Source organism: Telopea speciosissima, chromosome 4 (assembly GCF_018873765.1).
Source record: "Telopea speciosissima isolate NSW1024214 ecotype Mountain lineage chromosome 4, Tspe_v1, whole genome shotgun sequence".
Classification (NCBI taxonomy): Eukaryota; Viridiplantae; Streptophyta; class Magnoliopsida; order Proteales; family Proteaceae; genus Telopea; species Telopea speciosissima.
In genome coordinates, this window is record NC_057919.1 from 11,923,902 (window position 1) to 11,945,598 (window position 21,697).

At 39.8% G+C, this 21,697-nt stretch overlaps 1 protein-coding gene across 2 annotated transcripts in view; it reads left to right on the plus strand.

Annotated features, from left to right (window-relative positions):
• Positions 1-12,539, plus strand: part of LOC122660177 (tRNA (adenine(58)-N(1))-methyltransferase non-catalytic subunit TRM6) — a 42,506-nt gene extending 29,967 nt beyond the window's left edge. For both annotated transcript variants that reach the window (XM_043855369.1, XM_043855370.1), the window contains 2 exons: positions 3,273-3,359; positions 11,958-12,539. In XM_043855369.1, the coding sequence (XP_043711304.1) occupies positions 3,273-3,359; positions 11,958-12,065 (195 nt within the window). In that variant the 3' untranslated portion in view covers positions 12,066-12,539. The remainder of the gene's footprint in view (positions 1-3,272; positions 3,360-11,957) is intronic.
• The last annotated feature ends 9,158 nt before the right edge of the window (positions 12,540-21,697 follow it).

Sequence of the window (21,697 nt, forward strand, 5' to 3'; positions counted from 1 at the left end):
CAAGCTGGACATGGATGATATTTATGCTCCAGCTTGAGGGGGAGTATTAAGAGCTTGTATCATAGGGGTATTCTTGTAATACTCATATATTAGTGCCTTATGTGTGGTACATTAGTTATGAGAGCACTCTTGTAATTCTGGTATATCTTTCATTATAAATACATACTATTGCTACCAATTGGAGTTCCTCTCCGGTTGGTGACAATCCTTTTCTGCCTTCTATTTGTATTATACCCTCCCCCCTTTTGAATCTCTAGACGACAACCACTCAGTCTTATCCCAACTAAATGGAGTCTGCTACATGGATCCTTGCAAAGACTAAAATTAATAATAAAAGTAAAAAAGAAAAGGAACATAGCAACTACAACTCAGTCTTATACAACTAACTGAGGTCGGTTACACGGATCCTTGCCCTCAATCAGCTCTATTCGATGTCATACTTGAAACAAGACCTAGACTATGCATGTCTTTCCTCACCACTTCTCCTATGGTCATGTTAGGCCTGCTCCTAGCTCATTTAGTACCTTCAATTTGAATCAAGTTACTTCCCGAGCTAGAGCATCCGAAGGCCTCCATTGAACATGACCATGCCACCTCAAACGACTTTCTTGAAGCTTATCTTGAATCCCGGCTACTCCTAAATCAGCTCTAATATGGTCATTCCTTATTTATCCTTCCTGGTTTTGCCACTGATCCATCTGAACATTCTCATTTCTGCTATTTTTGGCTTATCTATATGACGCTTCTTAACTGCCCAACACTCCGCGCCATACATCATAACCGGTCTTATGACTATCCTGTAAAATTTTCTTTTAAGCTTTAATTGAATCCGCCGATCACATCACACTCCGGAGGATCCAGCTCCTCTCTAGCGCACATTGTGCGGCTGGGGAGCTCTGATCCACATGCCAGCATACATCCTGACATGTTGGCGTGTGGATCGAGGCCTCCCCAGCCGCATGATGTGCGTTTCACACTGTGCCGTGCGGGAGAGGAGCCCGATCCCACTCCGGATGCACCTCACCACTTCATCCATCCTACTTTAATTCTTTGTGAGACATCATCATCTATATATCACCTTTACTAATGGTTGATCCTAGATACCTAAAATGATCACTTTGCGGAATCTCCATCTCATCAGCTTTCGCTCCCTCATTATCTGTCCCGGACTTACTAAAGTTACACACCATATACTCCATCTTCAGTTTACTTATCTTAAAACCTTTTGAGTCCAAGGTTGATCTCCATAACTCCAATTTGGCATTAATTCCAGCTTTTGTTTCATCCACCAAAACAATGTCATTAGCAAAAATCATGCACCAAGGAACCTCATCTTGGATGTCTCTAGTTAACTCATCCATGATAAATGAAAACAAATAAGGGCCTAAAGCTGATCCTTGATGTTGCCGAACTGAAATTGGGAATTCACTACCATGACCCCCATGGTTCTTTCACTAGTCACCACACCATCATACATAACTTTAATTATGTCCACATATTTACTTGAAACACTTCTCTTCCCTAGCACATGCCATATTAAATCTCTAGGAACTCTGTCATATTCCTTTTCTAGGTCAATAAAGACCATATGGAGGTCTGTTTTGCTCTCCAAATCTTTCCATGAGTCTCCTAAGTTGGTAGATAGCTTTTGTTGTGGATCTATCTAGCATCAAACCAAATTGGTTCTCCTAAATAGTGGTCTCTTTTCTTAGGTTTGTTGCAATAACCCTCTCCCATAATTTCATAGTATGACTCATTAGTTTTATGCCTCTATAGCTGTTGCAACTTTGGACATCACCTTAATTTTTATAAATCTGGACCACAATGCTTCTCCATTCATTTGGCATTCTCCCAGTGCTCATAATCTTATTAAACAGCTTGGTTCGCCAAGATAAGCCACAGATTCTTAAGCTATTCTTTGGGATCCATATGAGCCTGGAGCCTTGGCTATTTTCATCTTTCTTAGTGGTTCTTTTACTCCCGAAAAACCGTAATTTTATGTACATACCTCCGACAAGTGTCTTGATGGGTAATTCCTTTTTTGTGGTCCACTATGACTCGGAATGGTGTTGTACTATTTCTTTAGTCTATTGAAAAGGATTTAGGTAGAATCCATTTTCATTATTCGTGGGATTTAGGTTTGTCTATGTGAATTTTTTTTAACAGGAAATGATTCTTTCCTCTGGAAGTCAGTCCTTATCATATACATGTGAGTCCCAAATTCTTGAAGAAGAGTTTTGCTGAAAACATATAAACTAATTCTTTTGGTCCTCTCTTTTCTTTTTTGGGTTGTTGATATACAGATAAACTTACAGTTCTAAACCTTATTGATTAAGTTTCCCAGAATTGATATGATGTAGAAGAATTAAGAAACTGATTCATCTGGAATCAAACCCATGTTTCAAAGAAACAAAAAATTCACTAAGCAGTTGCCTCCAATAGTGTGCATAAGTAGGATATCAAGGACTGATTAATATTATGTGTTGACTATCTGCATGCATCTGCACGATGATGGTTTAAAACAATCTAGAATTCTTGATTGTAGTCATCCATTATCAGGTTACTAATTTTCTTTATACTCATACATTCTGTATTTTTTATAGATAGGTGGTTATCAATATGTTTTATTTTAGATGTGTCTGCCCCTTTTGTGCCCTCTATATTAGTTGCCGCATGGTAAGAAATTCAGAATGCTTTCAACTACTGCTATATTGTCTTTTGCTGGTCTTTTCTCTGCTCTTATTTCTAAGCCGCACTAAGTGTTCTTGAACCAGTAAGACCAATTTTTAGTTACAGTTTTGCTCCAGTTCAACTTCATATCATACTGGATCTCTCGCTGATTTCAGATTTGCCCAACAGAGTGGTTTAATAGAGAGTCTTTATTAAATTAGTTCATCATCATTCTGCATTTGTCCTCTTGAGAATGTCTTTCTTCAGCACTGGCTAGTTTTCTAGTATGGATTACTGCCGACAACCAAATTCATTTGGACATTTATGTAGTGGAGCTCACATTTGTATTTGCTCATCCTGGGAATGTCTGATACCAAACATTTGACTCGATGGTATTATTTAACCATCTGTGGGCAGACATTTATGGGGCGGCCTTTTTTATTTCTAACTATGCTAAGGATTCTGATATCTTTGATGGTTTGGTCCATGTTCTGACACAAGAAACCTACCAATTGTGTTCTACCCTCTTGTAATTTTTATTTTCTAGACTTGTGGCACTCACTAAGGAATATAATTAACTAATAGAAAGTTTTGACATGCAGCCTCTTGCCACATGCATGCACAATCTACAGGTCAGCAAAATGGCAATTGGTCTACAAATTTCAGAACCTTGGCTACGTGAATATCAGGTCACTTGTTCAATCTTACTAATGCATCTTCACCAACATTGTGTTTTGCTGAAAAACTTTTGATTTAATGGCTTAATCTGCATAATGTTAATTTAAGAACTTGGAGAGACTTTGCACCTTGATTTTTCAGTGTTCCTAGAATATTGACATAGTTGGTCCACAAAGCAATTTACATTTTTTTTATTTATTATCAGAGATCAGTCTTTCAGATCAAAGTACTCGAGTACATAATTTATTTTTGCCAGAGTAGCCTGTCAAATTGTGTAGTGGTCTTGTAAATTTTGTGCTAGGAGCCTAGGATAATCTGATGTATCTAGTGATGCAACCTGGGTGGGCTGGGATACCCGGGTCCAGCCCAAGGAAATTTTATCCCCAACCCTAGCCCTGGTCATCACGGCCCAAAAACCCCAGCCCAAAATATTTATACGACTCAACTATCCCTTATCCCTACTAAATGGAGTTGGCTACATGGATCCTCTTTTTATATTCAATTCTATTCAATCTATAATTTTCTTGCCAACCATAATCCATGCATTTATTGCCCTTCAATTTTTTTGGGCACTACATAAATTTTTTGGAAGATGGTCAGATTTGCCATCCCCAGGCTTTTACTATTGCATCTGTTGCAGTTTCAGATCTAGAACAACCAATAAGAGAAAGAAGAAGCTAAGAAAATAGAGAAGAAAAGAAGAAACATCCAAGAGAACAAGAAGAGAGAAGAAAGAGAAAAGAAGACACTAAATGGCTATCGGCAGTCTCTCGTATCTTTATATAATAGGTCAAAACAAAAAGCACACACACAAGGACAAGTTTACCCTTGTGTATAGTGCAGTAGACATAACGAGAAGAAACAGAAGACAAATAAAACAATTCTACCCCAGGGTATGACAAGTATACCCCTGTGGTACGCTTATAAGTTATAACTAATTTAACACCCCTTCATTTAAAAGAAAAAACATAATTTAACACCCCCTCAAGCTGGAGCATATATATCACCCATGCTCAGCTTGGAACACCCTTCGAGAAGAGCAGGTCGAAATGATGCCTTGGTATTTGGTAGACATATCTCCCAATTGTTTACCAGTGCTAAAAAATGGTGTAGAAATCGACCTCTTCATAACATCTCTAACGAAATGACAATCAACCTCAATGTGTTTGGTCCGTTCAATGAATACTGGAGTGTTTGCAATATAGATGGTTGTCTTATCACAATACATATCAACTGGCTTGGTAGTAGGAAACCCCAACTCCTGTAAAGAGACTTCACCCACAACAACAACAGTGTGAGTTATAGCTCTGTATTCAGCTTCAGCGCTCGACCTAGCAACCGTAATCTGTTTCTTATTTTGCCAAGTAACAGATTTCCTCCCTGACAAAGGTACAATACCCAATAATTGACCTCCTATCACCTTGAGCACCAGCCCAGTTTGCATTAGAATAACCAACAAGACCCTTACCTGAGCACCTTTAAGATAATGTAAAATTCAAAACACTACGTCCCAATTAGCATGTTTGTGTGTCTCTGTAAAATGGCTTGTAACTTCCACCACAAGAAATATCTGGTTTGATTATAGTAAGGTAAATAAGTTTCCCCACAAGCTGACTGTATTGATATTTATCTGCAAAATCCTCACCATCATTAATCCCAAATTTCTGATGTGGATCCATTGATGTATCAACAAGTTTAAAGCTAACATCCCGGTCTAAGACAACTGATCAAGCACATACTTCCTCTGAGAAAGGCTAATGCCTTCGCTTCACAACTTCAATTCCCAAAAAATGCCAGTGAACACCTAAATCTTTCATCTGAAAATTTTACTGCAGATGAGACTTTACTACCTCTATGCTAGAAGAGTCATTACCAGATATAATGATATCATCAACATAAACAACAAGAACAACTACCAATCACCGTGGTGAATAAAAACCAATTGATCAGTCATTGGGTAAATCCATACTTAGTCACAACCAGACTGAACCTATCAAACCAGGCTCAGGGAGAAACCATTGTTTTATGTAATTTGCACACCTTTACCAATACTTTCCTCTTGAGCAACATACCCAAGGGTTTGCTCCATATACACTTCCTCGAGCAAATCACCATAAAGAAAAACATTTTTAATATCAAACTGACACAACAGCCAATCAAGATTAACAGCAATAGAGATAAGGATATATGAGGTGGGAATCAAAATAGAAACTTAGCAATTACAGAATTAGTAACTATCAAGATACACCAATCTACTTAGCTGGTTGGCATCAAACTTGGAGCAGCAAAAGAGTCTTGGCTAAATGATTGACCCTAAAAAAATCTCAAGCATCCTCCGTGTAGATGTGGAGATATCACCATTCGAATTTATCAGCCAAAGGAAGACTGCCAGTCACCATCATAGGGGATACCTGGGAGTAGCTGGCAGGGGTCATGTTCCATAAATAGAAAGGATCCTGACTGTCCTGTTCTTGACTATTTCCGGGGAAGAAATTGGGACTAAAAGGTTGAGAATGAGAGGGAGAGAATTCCGCTGTTGTGGCAGGAACTCGAGTGTAACGAGGAGCCGACCCTTGGGTAGGTATCGCTGCTGTTACCTGGGGTTCTCGAATGAGAATACCGCCACAGGGGGTAGGGAGTAAGCCAAGAGAAGAGGCCTTTTTGCCTTTGCGCTCTTTTCTTTTGTAATTGAACCTGACCAAACAGGTGTAGAATTTGCTAATGACCGCTAGATAGTATCGAGGATCTACCCAAGATCGTCTTTCCTATCTTCCGATCTGCAGCAGAGTGAAAGAGGCAGACTTATTGCCGACTTATTGTAAGCATATGAACATATATTGAAGTTATTTCTTTTATGTCTTTCTTTTCTGTTCTAATCTGAGACTCTGTTCACACCGAAGACTATCTGCGAAGTGATAGATCGATAAGGGTTACCCCCTTTGAGTACTGCGAAGATCTTTTCATAGATCTGAGTTCCGGTTCGCACACACACAGGTTGGTTTATTTGCTGTTTTTATTTCTTTGGTTTTTTCTTGTGATTTCCACGGCCATATATTCTCGTGGTAGTTGATGTCCAGCGGAACACTAGGTTGAGGAATAACCAGAAAGTGTTTTGGACCGTTGTCCTACCTATACCAGAGAACGGGTTTAGCCCCCAGGAAATTATCTTTTTAATTGCTTAGTTTATCTATGGCTTCTTTACCCCCTTGTTTTTGTGATGACCCGCTCATCCCATATGATCACTGTACTCATACACTACACGATCGCATAAGCAATAGTGGTGCTTTAAATTATTTAATAGATCTCACCTTAGAACATAACGAAAAAATCAACAAAAAATTAGATAATACCCTCACTCTTCTGTCAGATCTGGTTGACCAACAACCAGCAACCCCTCCTGAGTTCCCTTCCCGGGATACTTTTCTTGCAATTAGCACCCTCACTGAGGAACCTCCTCCTAAGGTTTCCCCCCTTGATGATTTTCTTTATCATCAAGAAATTATGGAACATTGGAAAACTCGGTATAAACAATCACTTGATCCCGATGAACAGACCCGACTTCTCCATATGATGCAACAATTCTATGTTGACAACCAACAGAGTTTTGTCGCACATAATTTTGTGCTATTTTCAGATGATGAAGATGAAGTTCAAAACAACTCGTCTGACTCTGCATCTGATTCCGACTCCTCTGAGTCCTCTGAGTCTCTTCCTGACTCAACCCCTTTTCCCCACAGTACCCAAATTGATGGAGAATCTTCTAAACGTAAGGTGGACCCCACAGACCATCTTGAAACCGAAGAGGATTACCACCCTCAAACCGGTTCTCGTACTTCTTTTGGTGATGCTGTCTTTACAGCAACCCTTTCCGAAGGTTTCTATGCTCGCAAAGATGACCTTCATAAGTATGGTTTAGCCTCCTTTGGCACGTATTTGGACCTCACCAATGTTTCCATTAAAGACTATGACAAGGCCATTACTGAATGGGCACAAACCTTTTCCCTGTTGATCACCAACAACAAAGCCACATGGAAAACAGAACAATTTCTGGAATACCTTTGTGGATCCCTGCAAGGTGATGTCTTGCAATTCATCAAAAAAATTTGACCAAACCGACGACGGTAAAGTTACCAAAACTACCCTCCTCACATATGTCTCTAACTTTGAGAAAATTTTGGTTAAATTTACTAAAATCATAAAATCCGAATTTTGTGGTTACCATCATCCTGACAAGCTTGCAGAAGATGTCAGTTTCAACCTCACCAAGATTAAGCTTAATAATTTATCCGAATTTGAAGCTTTTTCTAAAAAATATATGTCTCTCTTTCAACTGTTAGATAGTTCAAAATCTGACTATTGGAAAGAATAATTCTTCCCGAAGTTACCTCCACCTTGGGATGAATTATGTCACACGACATATCCTCAATTCATCAACGAATCCAAAAGCGTTGATACTCTTGGCAACCGAATTAATTTCGTGTTTCGCCACATCCTTGATCACTGTTTAAAAGCACGAGCTGCTAAACAGCTTAAGGATAAAGTCTCCCTTGGCTTATGCAAGGATCTTCTAAACAATGAATTTGAGTTTGGTACCAAGCCATCTCATTTCTCTAAACCCAAGACCAAGTCTTCTCATACCTTTCCTTTCTCTCATAAGAAAAAACGGTATCATTGGAAGAAATTCCATACCAAAGACTTCCCTTCCAAGGACTTTTCTTCTTCTAAGAACAAATGGTTTACCAACAAACGTTTTGTTCGCAAATGTACTCCTTACACTGGTAAAAAGGACAAATCTCAATACCTATGTAATGAAAAGGGCCATTTTGCAAATGAATGCCCAAACAAATCCAAGAATGCCCGTAAGATGATTCGTTACCTCGACGAATGCAACTACGAAATTCTTTTCTTTTCTGAAGTTTCAGACCCCACTGAACTTCACTATGAACTCTTTTCTGCGTCTAACGATTCCGATTCCGATGACGATTCCCCCGATTTCATCTTTATGGAAAACGAATCTAATTCAACTCCGATTGAAATCCACCCGATTCCCTCACCTGAAAGTGACTCGGTTTCTTTGAACAATCTCCTTCGTGAAGATGTCTCTTTTGACCCCAATCTTTTCACCAAGCTTAAATCTATTAAGCACGATGAGGTTTATAAGCTGTCCAAGCTTAATCTCTGGACCCGGCGTTTCTTTGACCAGGCTTGTGGCAATACCACTACTCAGTTTACAGACGACGCTACCCTTGAAATCTCCTTATTCAATCCGGCTCAAATCCAACGATTGACAGCCAAACATCCGAAATTGAGATACATTCACATTAGTCTCATTCAGATTGAACTCACGACGCTTTTTCGCCAAGGCATCGACACCCCTGTTGTCATTGCCGTCTTTGACAAACGATTCCTTACCGAGCCAATCAATGCTCTCATTGGTGGAATCGAGTCAAACCTCATCCATGGTTCAGTTTGGTTCAAACTGCGACCCAACTTCTTTCTCTCTGTCCAAGATCCGAATCTTTGTGATTCTGTGGTTCTTAAAATTAAGACCCAATGGATTGGCATGAAAGCTGACAGTCATAATCTTGCTGTTAGTTGGAAATGTTTACATGAGCTAACAAATGTTACCTCTACTAAACTATTGCCCCTTCAGGATAAACGGTTCGTCGAACTTTTCGAACCAAAGCCTTTTGAACACGAGATTCAACCTCGTTTGCTCGATTGGCAAGATATCCAACTCCCTCGTGAATGGATGCTTTCTGATATTTTAGATACCCCTCAAAATATCACTACTGCTCCTCCACCTCCTACTTTTGAAATACAATCTTCAGGTAACAACCTATATTTCAGAAGAAGACCCTCTGGTCCTAGTCCCTCTTTATCTCAGACTGCCAGCACCCCTTCGATTAGAACTGCCGCAACTGGCTCTTCTTCTCGCTTTTCCAATTCTTACGTTCCACGCAATATCCTTGGAACAAAACCAAATTGGATACCTCCTTCTGGTAGACTCTTCAAAAGTCCCTTACCAACTGATTTTTCTGGTGACACAGACACAGATTCTACTGCTGTCATTAACCTCTTTCATCGTTATGTCACTCAAGACGACGATATTCTTTTCCAATCCAATCAAAATCCTAAAAACTACACCTATGTTAAAGGACATTTTGATTTTCCTGGATTCAAACCTTATGACCTCGATATCCTTATGGATACCGGTGCTACCGGTTGCATTTGTAAACCAACTGCAATTCCTGGTTATTTTTGGGAGAAAATGGAACAGCCAACTTATATCAGTGGCGTTTCAGGTCCAACAACAACCTTAGAGTACAAAGCTCTAAATATCCCAATCTTCTTCGATAACAAGGAATTTTTTATTCCAAAACTCACTTGTTTTCCTAATATGCATGGTGGCACAAATTTTCTTCACAAGTATTTGCCCTTCATCTCGCAGTCTTCCTCTATTCAGCTTCGCCATCCAACTGGTGATATTACTCTTCCTCTTCTGAATTCACACAAATCCTTATGTGATTCAGCTTTTACTCCTGAACGGAAACGTAATCTGGCCAACCACTGTCAACCTCGCCATTACCCATTGGCTCCTTGACCTATTGGCTCCCAATTTCAGTGAGGAACCTCTTCTTTGGTGGGATAAAAGCCCTCGATGGTGCTCTATCCAACTCGATGCTCCCCATAAGATCATCCGAGTCAAGCCAATCCTCTATCTCAAAGTCGATATAGAAGAATTTGACAAGCAGATTCCCGAATTATTGGCACTCCGACTTATTGAACCCTCAACAAGTCCTCACTCCTGCCCTGCTTTTATGGTTCGCAATCATGCAGAAATAAAACGTGGCAAAGCCCGTATGGTTATAAACTACAAACGTTTAAACCAAAACATTCTTTTTGACGGATACTTCATCCCTCGAAAGGATACTCTCATCCACCGTGCCAAACAGGCCTCGATTTATAGTAAATTTGACTTAAAATCTGGCTTCTGGCATATCAAGCTTACTGAGGATTCCAAGCCTCTCACAGCTTTCTCCACTCCTTTTAATCGTCATTACCAATGGACGGTTATGCCCTTCGGACTTTGTACTGCCCCTCAAATTTTCCAACGCTGGATTGATTCCATCTTTGGTTCCCTTTCTTTTTATGTGGCGTATATTGATGACATTCTTGTCTTCTCCAACTCTCCTGCTGAACATACGAAACACCTTCGTATCATCGGTAACTTATTCCTCAAACATGGAATAATTCTTTCCCCTAAGAAAATCGAACTCGAAAAAACTCGAATCGACTTTTTAGGCCTCATCTTAACCGATCATGGACTCCAACTCCAAGATCATATCCTTATCAAAATTAAGGATTTCCCTTCTGTTTTACGTGATAAACAGCATCTACAACAGTTCCTAGGAATTCTCAACTATGGACGAACTTACATAAAAGACCTCTCCCAAAAAGAACAAAGTCTTTTATTAAAATTGAAAAAAGATGTTGACTTCACTTGGACCAAGTCTGACACACAGACGGTTCTCTCTCTCCAGGACGAAATTACCAAATCTTGTCCCTCGGTTTATTTCCCTCTTGCTGGTGATCTCCTCATTTTGGAAACAGATGCTAGCAATGAACTTTGGGGCTGTGTCCTGAAAGCTCCGACAGAAAGCTCCGCTACATAGCTTCCCTCTCCCCTCTTTGATCTTCTCCTTCTTCTTCTATCTCCCTTTCAATACCTTCTCTAAGGTTCAAACCCTATATCACCAATGTATATGACAGTAGAAAAAAAAAAATTCAGAATTGGATTATAGAAAAATAGTTTTTCATTGTCCAATAACTAGGGTTTCGCAAACACTCAAAAGCAGCAAGGTCACAAGAACAAAATACCCAAAGAGGACTCTCAAGCCACAATATGAACTGAATCTATTGGACAAGAAAGAAAAAAGAGGAGGAAATAGAAGCAAAAGGCAATAAAACAAGGACAAAGAAGAAGCAAAGAAAATAGAGATGGTGAGGACTTGACCCTAACTTAGGCCTTGCCCACCTCCGGGTGGGATTTCTTCCCCACTAGCCTGGCCCACAGCTGATAATTGCAGCCCAAGCCCCAAAAGAGTAAGGTGAGCTGAGCTCGGCCCAGGTTTGTTGTGCTCAAGTTGTGTTCCTACATGTGTTGGACCTTAGAATACCTGAATCTTGCTGACTTTTCCTTTTTTGGATTGTCTCTGATTTCTGGTATTGATTTGATCTCCAAAAGGTGATGGTCTTTGACTTCCAAGCAATTGGTTGAAGTATCCCCCAAAACTTAATCCCCAGAATGAGGGGCCAACCACATTGACCCAGCTTTACGAACTTGAAAGTGGAGTTGTGTTGTAGACTAGGTGAATCATGCATGAAAACATCCAATCATTGAGTTGGTGGTGTAACTGGTAATAAGTTATCATTAACTTACATTCACATATACATGCATCTCCTTCCACCCTTTACATTTCTCACCATATCCTTCTAAGTTACCCACAAATTTTACTCTTATTAATTTGTACAAGGCCAAATTATGTCCCAACATGAATCCTTGCATGTAAGTTAATATTCATGTCCTTTATCCCTTGGAATTGCAGGTGCTTCCATCAAGAACGCATCCATCCATGCAGATGAGTGCCTTTGGGGGTTACATTCTTAGTGGAACAAGGATATTTAGTAGTGAAATCTCGCAGCAAACCAGTTAAATTCCTGTGGCCTACCAGGGAAGTTCCTTCGTCTCTTTTCCTTCCTCTCAAGTATTCATATTTTGTAAAACATCAGGTGGTAAAGAGTTTTTACCTTAAAAGGTAAAAGAAAATGTTTTACCATTGGCAACTCATTCTAAGATGAAGCCTGCCACTTGAACAGTGAGTAATATGTTTTTCTTGTCCACAAAATTCGAGGGTAAGGTAGGCTGCCCTGTCGCTGTAGACGTTACCCAACAAAGTGTTCTGTAACTGGAGAATGAGAACAAGGAAACTTTAACTAATTCCTAAAGAATCAGAGAATATCCTACCGAAAAGATTATGGAATGAGGAAGCTTGTTTCCAGCAGTCATATCTGCCACTTTTCAGTTTAGTTAGTGCTTACATTCATTGATGTGCTGTTCAGATCCTTCTCTAATCATGTTGATTTTCATTAACTTCAACTTTGCCATGTTATGGATTATGTTTCAGAAATTGTTTGAAAAGAAATTCTTTTGGAAGGGGGGAGGGGAGATAGACTGTTGGAAGTTGAGCCATGTGGTTAATGAGAACTGCCCTATTTTATGGTCAGATTGTCCAAATCATAACTTGGCTGAAATAGCCTCAGGTGTTGGAAAGGAGGAAACAGGTCCTTTTCATTACTGGCCCTGTTTGTTTCGCCATAAAAGTTTCTGTGCAGATGATATTTTACATGAAAATTTTCTGCGTTTTTCATTTTTCTTGTTTTGTTTTGTGTTTTTTTTTTTTAATATACATTAAAACAAAGAGTGAAAAATTCTATTTTACAGGAAAATTTTCTTCTCCGCTTCTTACATGGAAACAATAGGAACCACCAGGAATCATGTTCCTGTAAAATGATAGTAGAGTCAGGAATTAGGGAATTACTTTTAGTTCTGCCTTTGGAACGCTAATCTTGGGAGTAAAAACCTGATGTTGGATTGAGCTGGGTTTTTTCCTACCTAACTGTGTTAGGTTCGGTGATTTTTTTCTGTTGAGAATGACTGAAAATTATTTCTTATGGAGAAAGAAGCTTAAGACAAGGAGAGAGAAAGAGGAAGTGACTAAGAGAGATGGAGAGTATTTTTTTACCCTCTCTTCTTTTTTCTATCTGTTGTATCATTTATCGTTGCCATTGACGTTTTGTCTGTCTGATTACTATAGGGGTACAGTAGGCTTGGGTTTTGAAAACCAGAGTCCCAAAGGCTCACGGCCAAGCCCAACTGAATTTAGGGTGGGTTGGGCTTGGCTCTGTACCAAAACATGAATGTATAAGAATTACAATTATAATTGGTGTATTAGTACGCAGGCCATGTATATAAGATTCATATTCACAACAAGATTCATATTCACAACAAGCGTACTAACATTTTATTGATTTTGGTGGTTTTGCGTGAGTAACTGATTAGTTTGAAGTTTTGGGATCACCCTAGGCTTTTTCCGTGTATTATTAGGATTACTGGATCACACTAAGCCACCTTCCTATGAAGTACTTGGGCCTGCCTCTCTTAGGCCCACCTGTAGTTGCGTTTTGTTGAACATAATTATTATTCACCCAAAAAAAAAATAAAAAAATTGTACAGCTTCAATGTTTCCATATTTCAATTTGTTTACACTAATGCTCCAAGGGGAATTAAAGGGAAGAGAAGTGAAATTTTCATAGAAAAAGAAATTTTTGTAATAATTACCTCATGTGATAGTATCACTAATTTCAAATCATTTTATATTTGGTTATTAAATTTTACTTTACTTTGCATTCATTTACCTTTGGTTTAAAATGTAAAATAAATATTACATATAAAATGTATCATTACTAAATATGGTAAGAAATATAAGTAGTTTATACAATCACATGGGATAATGATTACAAAAGGTTTTTTTTTAGGTTTAAAAATTTTCTCTTCTCTTCCCTTTCATTCCCCTTGCAACCAAACGGAGCCTAAGAAAAGGTGGGAACATGAAAAGTAAGGAGTAGCAGCAGTAGCTTAACACTCTCTGCTGCTCGTCTCTGGTAAAGGAGAAATTAAGGACGTGTTTTTTTTTGGTTATTTACTTCATGATCAATGACGCTTGCATTGCCCTCATCTTACCAATACGAGAGGTTACGTGCTTGAAGATCCAAAAGGCTCTAAAGATCTTCTCAGATGTACAACTAAATCCCTTTATATTTATCTACCAAGAAATAAGCATAATATGTATTGTACCTCTCTCTCTCTCTCTCTCTCTCTCTCTTATAGAGTAGAGAGAAACAGGTGTTTACGGCATGTGATGTCAAACATATATGCTCAGTACAGAAATGGCATTTGAGGTCACCGGAAAGGTAATGCATGGAAGTGAAGCAAAACCAAATAAGGAATGTATTCAAAACTTGTCTTCTTTAAAATCTTTTCGATTGCGACATTCTCAATTGAAAATCTGTGTACAATCGAGTTGCGAACTTGTGGTTGGTAGGGCTTATTATGTCTACCTGAACATCTGAAACCACCTCTATCCCTACACGGATCTTTATCACCTCCAGTTTGCTGACCGGTCCAGTTCCCCAGTTCCTCTAACAAAGGGGGGCTGAAATGACCTCTCTACCCATGCCCAAACACCCTGCCCGGGTGGGGTCCACCATCCCCCTATTAGAGGAACTGGGGAACTGGGCCGGTCAGCAAACTGGAGGTGATAATTTTCCATCCCTACACACACGAGCAACTAGTTCATACAAAGTGTATGGATGTACAGGTGTGTAGAAAATTAAAACCTAAAACGATGCATAAAAAGAATAGAAATCACAAAGAATCACATAATACAAGGATTTTTGTGGTTTCGATCGGATTTTTTACATCCACGGTGAGATGAGATCTGTTTCACTGTCAATGGAGAATAGGGTTATAGCCACTTATCCTCACGCCTTTCTTAGATTACAAAGAATACCTCACTACAATTCATAGCAAATATAAATAAGCACAAATTTACCGATAATTAGTCCACACATTGTACCTCAAGGTGATTGTCCAGCTTCGATATCGCAAACTTTTAATGGTCGAATAACACTTCCATTATTTTGATTATATAGCTGGCCAATGGTTCAAGGAATTGGTGTCAGATAGGCTGATTCATATCAATGTCGATAGGAGCTGATAGCGATTTTAGAACAATTCCATCATATTGATGGATCGATATGAATCGATACGAACCAACGATAAAATGGTAAGAAAGCCAATTTTTAAATGAAACCAAATTTAAATCTGTCGGCTCAGATCTTTTTAGTTCACCACTGGGTATCTCTATAGCTGCAAGCTTTCAAACCCACTTTAGATTCATCACTGAGGCAGAGTTTGTTCTTAATTCCAAACCTAATCCTCATCCATTTTATCTCCTAAAATGTATGGAAGATTAGAAGAAGAAGCAGACCAGACCCACCTCAGTACACAACTAGTCCATCCATCACGTGCTTTGTAGACAGACTGAAATCAAATCAGAAGACCCAGTAAACCATTTCACCAATCACCACTCCTCTCTCTCTCTCTCTCTCTTCTCCCAACCCCCAAATGTAGATTTGTACAATTGTTTGTCTTCTAACAATTATGGCAGCAAACGATTTTGGATATCCAGTGACAAGCATTGTCTGATCTGACGTTTTCACGTAATACATGAGAAATCTAATCCCTCATCATAAAAACAGAAGGAATTCTCAGCAATTCTGAAACCTAAAAACGTACCTGGCCCCCCACTGTGAACATCTACAGAGCGCACGTTCCGCATGAGTCGGCTAACCCTTTTTCCAATAGCCCATACAGTATAGACTCATAGAGAGAGAGCGAGAGAGAGAGAGAGAGAGAGAGAGAGTGTGATTGGATTGGGGGTTTCCCTACCTACTTTCTCTTTGTTGTCCCTTTCTTCTACAGACCACACAGACTTATTAATGTGTAGTTGGTAATTTATCTCCGCCGAAAATCATGACCAGACCCCCCCCCTCTTTCTCTCTGGGCAAAGTGAAAACCTGTCTTGTTATCAACAGCTGTGCTAATTGGTGAGTCGTGATGCGTTTCATGCTCATGTTTTTTAGGAAGTTTCAAGTTTGAATCTCCTAGTTGGTACATTTCCCTTATTCTGATTCGATCCCCTCTTCTATAGAAAAAATATAAATAAAACTCACAATTCCAATCACAAAAAAAAAACCTATCTTATTAGGTCAATGACTAGATGGGTTTCTCTTATCAGGCCCAGCCCATTTCAATGGCTTTGTACTAAGCAGAAGGTTGATTGCTGAAACCAAAAGCTATCCCTGTGTGTGTGTGTGTGTTTTAAGGGTTCAAACTTCAAAATATATACTCCACCCAATCACTCATATAACGGCCGCATATTACTCTCCCCCAGGACCCCATGGTCCCTCCATTCCCACAGTCCCAGTCTTTCTTCTCTTCTTATTTTCCCAAGGTGACCAGCAGAGTATCTCTCTCACTCTCTCACTCTCTCACTCTCTCACTCTCTCATAATCATTTTCTTGTACTACTGTAACTGACTGTTACTACTCACTAGTTCACTACTGCTGGATTCCAGGACACCCTAGCTTACGCCCAATGCATTACCCTTCTTACTTCATTTATAACCTAAACTCTTTTTCTAGGCCATACGGATGGACATGGACAGCAACACCTTTTTATAAATTAAAAAAAAAAACCCAGAAATTAAGCTAAAAGATCACAAAAGCAAGAAAACATGTCCCCCACCCTACGTAATCCCTAGAGAGTTTATCAGATTTGGCCTATTTGGCCTATTTGCCCTCTCTCTCTCTCTCTCATTTATTTATTTTTACTTGGTATCCAAAAATAGCTTAAATTACAATCAACAGATTTCTTTAAAAAAACACAAAATGACGTACCGAGTACACAAGGTTTCTTTTGTTGAGATTTATGAAGGGTCAGAATGTACGTAACTTTAGTTTTACCTTATTTTGTAGAAAAACTATTTCTAAACTCGAACCCGTGATCATTTAATGATAATGAAGCAAACTTACCATTACACCGAGGGCTGTTTTATTCTTATGAAAAAAAAAAAAAAAAAACTAAAATTTAGATTGTTTACTACTTCCAAACAGTCTGTGAGCAACTAGATGATACTAGATGATAGCACACCAACTAGAAGAACCAGATGACACATAACTTGCATAAGTAAAGACAAAAACTGATTTATATGGGTTGTTTTGTTCACCATAGAATAAAACCAATCAATTAAAAGTACAGAAATATTGTATCATTTGGTGAAATGGGTTTGTCATTGTAAGAAAAATTTTCAATTCTATAGTCCAATTTTTAAGCATTTTTATTATATATGGCAATGGGATCACATTTTCTGTGCATGGTCAAACAACAATTGTGATTTTTTTTTTCATGCCATTTGGCATAGACCAGAAGAGTTCCTTGGGAGAAAAACCTAGCTAGCTAGCCTTTTCACCCTATTTAAGAGTAGGGTTTTGGACTAGAGTCCTTTTTATATAGGTATTTCATAGAAGGGACCTTCAATGAATTCAGTTCAAATTCCAAATGATGATGCAGTTCATATATTGCCTTTTGGATAAGGGACAGTATAGGAGGGAGTGCCCGGGGATATCTCACAGTGAGATCCGATCCTCACTCCTTATTAAACATTCTTGTTGTGAGTATGTGTAATTGATTTTTTATTTTCTCCCCTCGTTAAATAATTTGTATATTTTTTTTGGAAGCATTTTTTTGAACGGAATATAGTCTATGCCAACACTCCTATGTGTCTATCTCTCTCCTTCTTAAAATAAAGGGGCAAAGATATCTTTTCACATTGGGAGGAGAGAGATAAACCAATGGGGGTGCTGGTGTAGGCCATGCTCCTGGACAGAGAACTTTCTCCCTTTTTTTTTTATTTTTTTTTTATTTTTTTGAAAAGTCTTCACCTTAAAGTTTGAACACTTAGATGGAGGGACTCTCGGGTGTGTATAAGGGGGGCTGTAGGCTTATTAATAGCTGATGTGGGACTAATCTCCTAACACTTCCTTATACGTGTGGCAGTCTGTGCTATGAACATGTCAGTATGATGAAAACCCCCTCTATAACCATGTAAGGTTTTCATCCAAAAATTTGAACTGTTAAGTGGAGAGACTCCCAGGTGTATAAGGGGGGATTGTAGGTTTGTTAGTAGCGAAATTGGGACTAATTTCCATACACTTATAATATAATAAAATAAAACACTTCAAGGACTATCAATAAGAAAGGGAAGCAGTTTTCTGTACGGGATTGTGGCCTACACCAGTACTCCCATGTGTCTATCTCTCTTGTCACACCCCTATCCCGACAAGGGATAAAGTACAATATCAGGTTATGATTGGAGTGACACGCGTCATCCCACCTCACCGCCAAGATCTCGATGCAGTGGCCAACTCACAGTCATAAACCAATATTAAAATACAATAATATTATAGTGCGAAAGACAAAGGAATATTACATTCCAAGATAGGTCAGAGTTTGCGGAAGCGTAAATGAAATAATTATAAGATGTTCATTGGCTAATGATAATAAGTAACATAGTTATAAAAATTCCTATGATCATCAAGTAGCTACCAAAAAGGTAAAACATAAAAGTTTATACAAAGCACAAGGCTTTCAAAAAAATAATAAAACGGGAACGATCCCAAGTAACAGTACAGCCCGTAGGCACAATCATCATGGGCAACCATCGCCATGATCCTTAGTCACGGTCTCTGGCTCCACAGTAATCATCTGCATCCAAATCTAAAAAGAATGTGTATACGGGGGTTAGCTCCACCGAGCTAGTGAGAGAGAAAAGGGATGCACAATCACACAATCACAAATAGTCCATGGTGCATGCCATTATTAATTCATTTACCACCTAACACACAATGCTAAGTCAATGGGTATATGCTACTGCAATAACTCGGGAAGACATTGTGGATCCTTCCATTCTCACCACAATGCAACCTCAATTATTACTATGGAGCCCGCGTCGGTCGTAGTCATCACCACCGAGGCGCACCCCGATAACCATTACTACCCCCGGCCTGGCCTCTCTAACTCTCCACAAAGCAGGTGCTCGCTACCCAACACCTAAACCCTGTTGGTAAGGGTCGTAGCATAGGAACGAGCCTAACCACAGATATACTACATGAATCCTATCGTGTTGAGAGGTACATCCAGGTGTGTCAACGTCCCATTCCATCTAACACCTGGGTACCAGTACAACACGACGCATACAGGCAAGAATGAGATGCAATATACAATTCCACGTAATCTGGGGGTTCCGGTGCCAGTACTTCCTGGCACCATAACCCAACACAAATCCATATCATCCTAATCAATCATCATCATCATCGAATAAGAATAAATGCAAATATGCAATCATGCTTGAATGATAATGTCACAATATAATTCATAAATGCATGAATAAGCAATAGTAAACAAGCTCAAACAGTCACCCAAACCCACTCACCAATTACTTCAAATAGACTTTGTATAAGCGTAACGATTCCTGCTCAAAATCACTCCATTGCACATATGTTGGCGCCTATGGAAGTGAATAAGAGTGTGAGAGAGTGTAGGGGAGGCCTCATAGAGAAACCCCACAGTTTACATAAGTTATAAGTCTTAAAAACTACGTCGGAGGCAACGTCGGACTCAGCAGAGATCTGCCTCCGACCTTGAGTCCGACCTTCACTGCAGACTCTGGCCACATTGGAGGCAACGTCGGACTCAGCAAGCTTGCCTCCGACCTTGAGTCCGACCTTCTGCCTCCGATGCAACCCAGGTGTGATTTCAAGGTCTTTAAAAGCCCAGGGTTGTCCCATTTGGTTCTCTAAGCCTCAAGGGACTAGGGAGGGGGTGTCTTGGAGTCTATTTGGGTCTCAGAAACACCCAACATCCAAAGATTTAAGGGGGTTTAAAGGAGTCAACTACTCCATGTCTAGATTTGGGGCTCCTAGGTGGTTGGAACCTTAGGTCAAGAGACCCAGTTGGAGATCTCAAGGGATGTAAAGAAAATAGGACAGCATCCTACAAGGGGAAACTACACATGGCTCGAGCTAACCCTTTGGGTTTCCAAAAAAGAAATCCCCATCTTGGGGCTGCAACTAAAGAACCACCCAAGCTCAAACGAGCAAGGGGCAAAGAGAGAAAAAGGGGGGGAAAGGGGCACTTGGCTTACCTGATCTGAGATATACAAGATGTGCCCTCTTTAAAGCTCCAAACCTAGCAACCGTTTCCTTCTTCTTCTTCCCTTCCTTCTTCTCCTTTTTCTCCTCCTTGCTGCCTCCTCTCCTCATAACTCCCTTCTCAAGCACGGTTAGGTTAGGTAGAAGTGAGCCAAGACTAATGAATAGTCCTACCCATCTCTCTCATATAGAAAATCACCTTTATTGACCTATTTGGATAAGGCCTCATAAGTGTAACCTAGGGTCTGTTTGGATAGGGTCAAACAACCATCCAACCCTACACAAGCTTTAAAAATCCTCACCTGAGCCCCAAGGCCCACACAAGGTCAAGTTAATAAAAAGGGGTAAGGGTAGGGTCAAACATGGCAGAACACCAATAGCACCTTAGCCACAGGGTCTCACCCATAAGAGTCCTTGTCAGCAGCATTGGATGCAGGGTCGGAGGCAGCCAGTAACCTTGCATCCGATGCGAGTAGGAAGGTGGTTCCCACCATAAGAGGTCAGGGCATTTGGACCACACTTCGAGGGCTTTGAGAGGGCAGTAAGCACACCACAAAATTTGATCAACTACTTACCCCTGACACGTCAAGGTGCAACCTCCGTGATCCCGACTAGTTTCCACAGGCAAACTCGTACTGTAGTCAATAATTTTGTAGCTGGGTTTGACTACCAGTGAGAACAACTCACCATCATACGTGGCAGTGATAACTACACGTTACGAGAAAGAATTAATAATTAATTATACTCCCGGGGTGCTGGTATAACATCCTCCCCACCTTAAAACAAGGGGTCAGATGTGTCTTTTCACATGGGGAGGAGAGAGATAGACTCATGGGAGTGCTGGCGTAGGCCACACTCCCGGACAGAGAACTTTTTCCCAATAAGAAAATACCTTTTAAATAATGCAGATCAACTGGACGATAACACTTGGCCATTTAGAAAAGAAAAAAAAATCTTAATTATATTTTTGTTTTGGGAAGCAGGTTTTGAGAAAAGATTCTCTCCAAAGACATTTAACTATCAGAGTCGAGTCAATCTCACACCATCCATGAGGTGTGGTCTCCATACTCCAGAGGTGGTCCCCACACCTTATGGATGGTGTGAGATTGACTCTGGTGGTTAAATGTCATTGGAGAAGATCTGGACTCGCAGTTTTCTGTCTGAGAGTGTGGCCTACCCCAATACACCCATGGTCCAATTCTCTCCTCCTTAAAACAAGGGGGCAAAATTGTCTTTTCATATGCAAAAGAGAGAGACAGACCCATGTGAGTGCTAGTGTAGGCCACACTCCCGAACAGAGTTCTTTTTCCCTTTTGTTTTTATCAAAAGACTACCATGATTTATTCCTAAGAACCCGCACAAGTAAACTTTCTATAAAGAGGGAAGGAAAAACAATCCAATTCCTCTACTGCCGAGCTGCTTGGCAGGACCGTGCTGCCAAGACACAATGAGA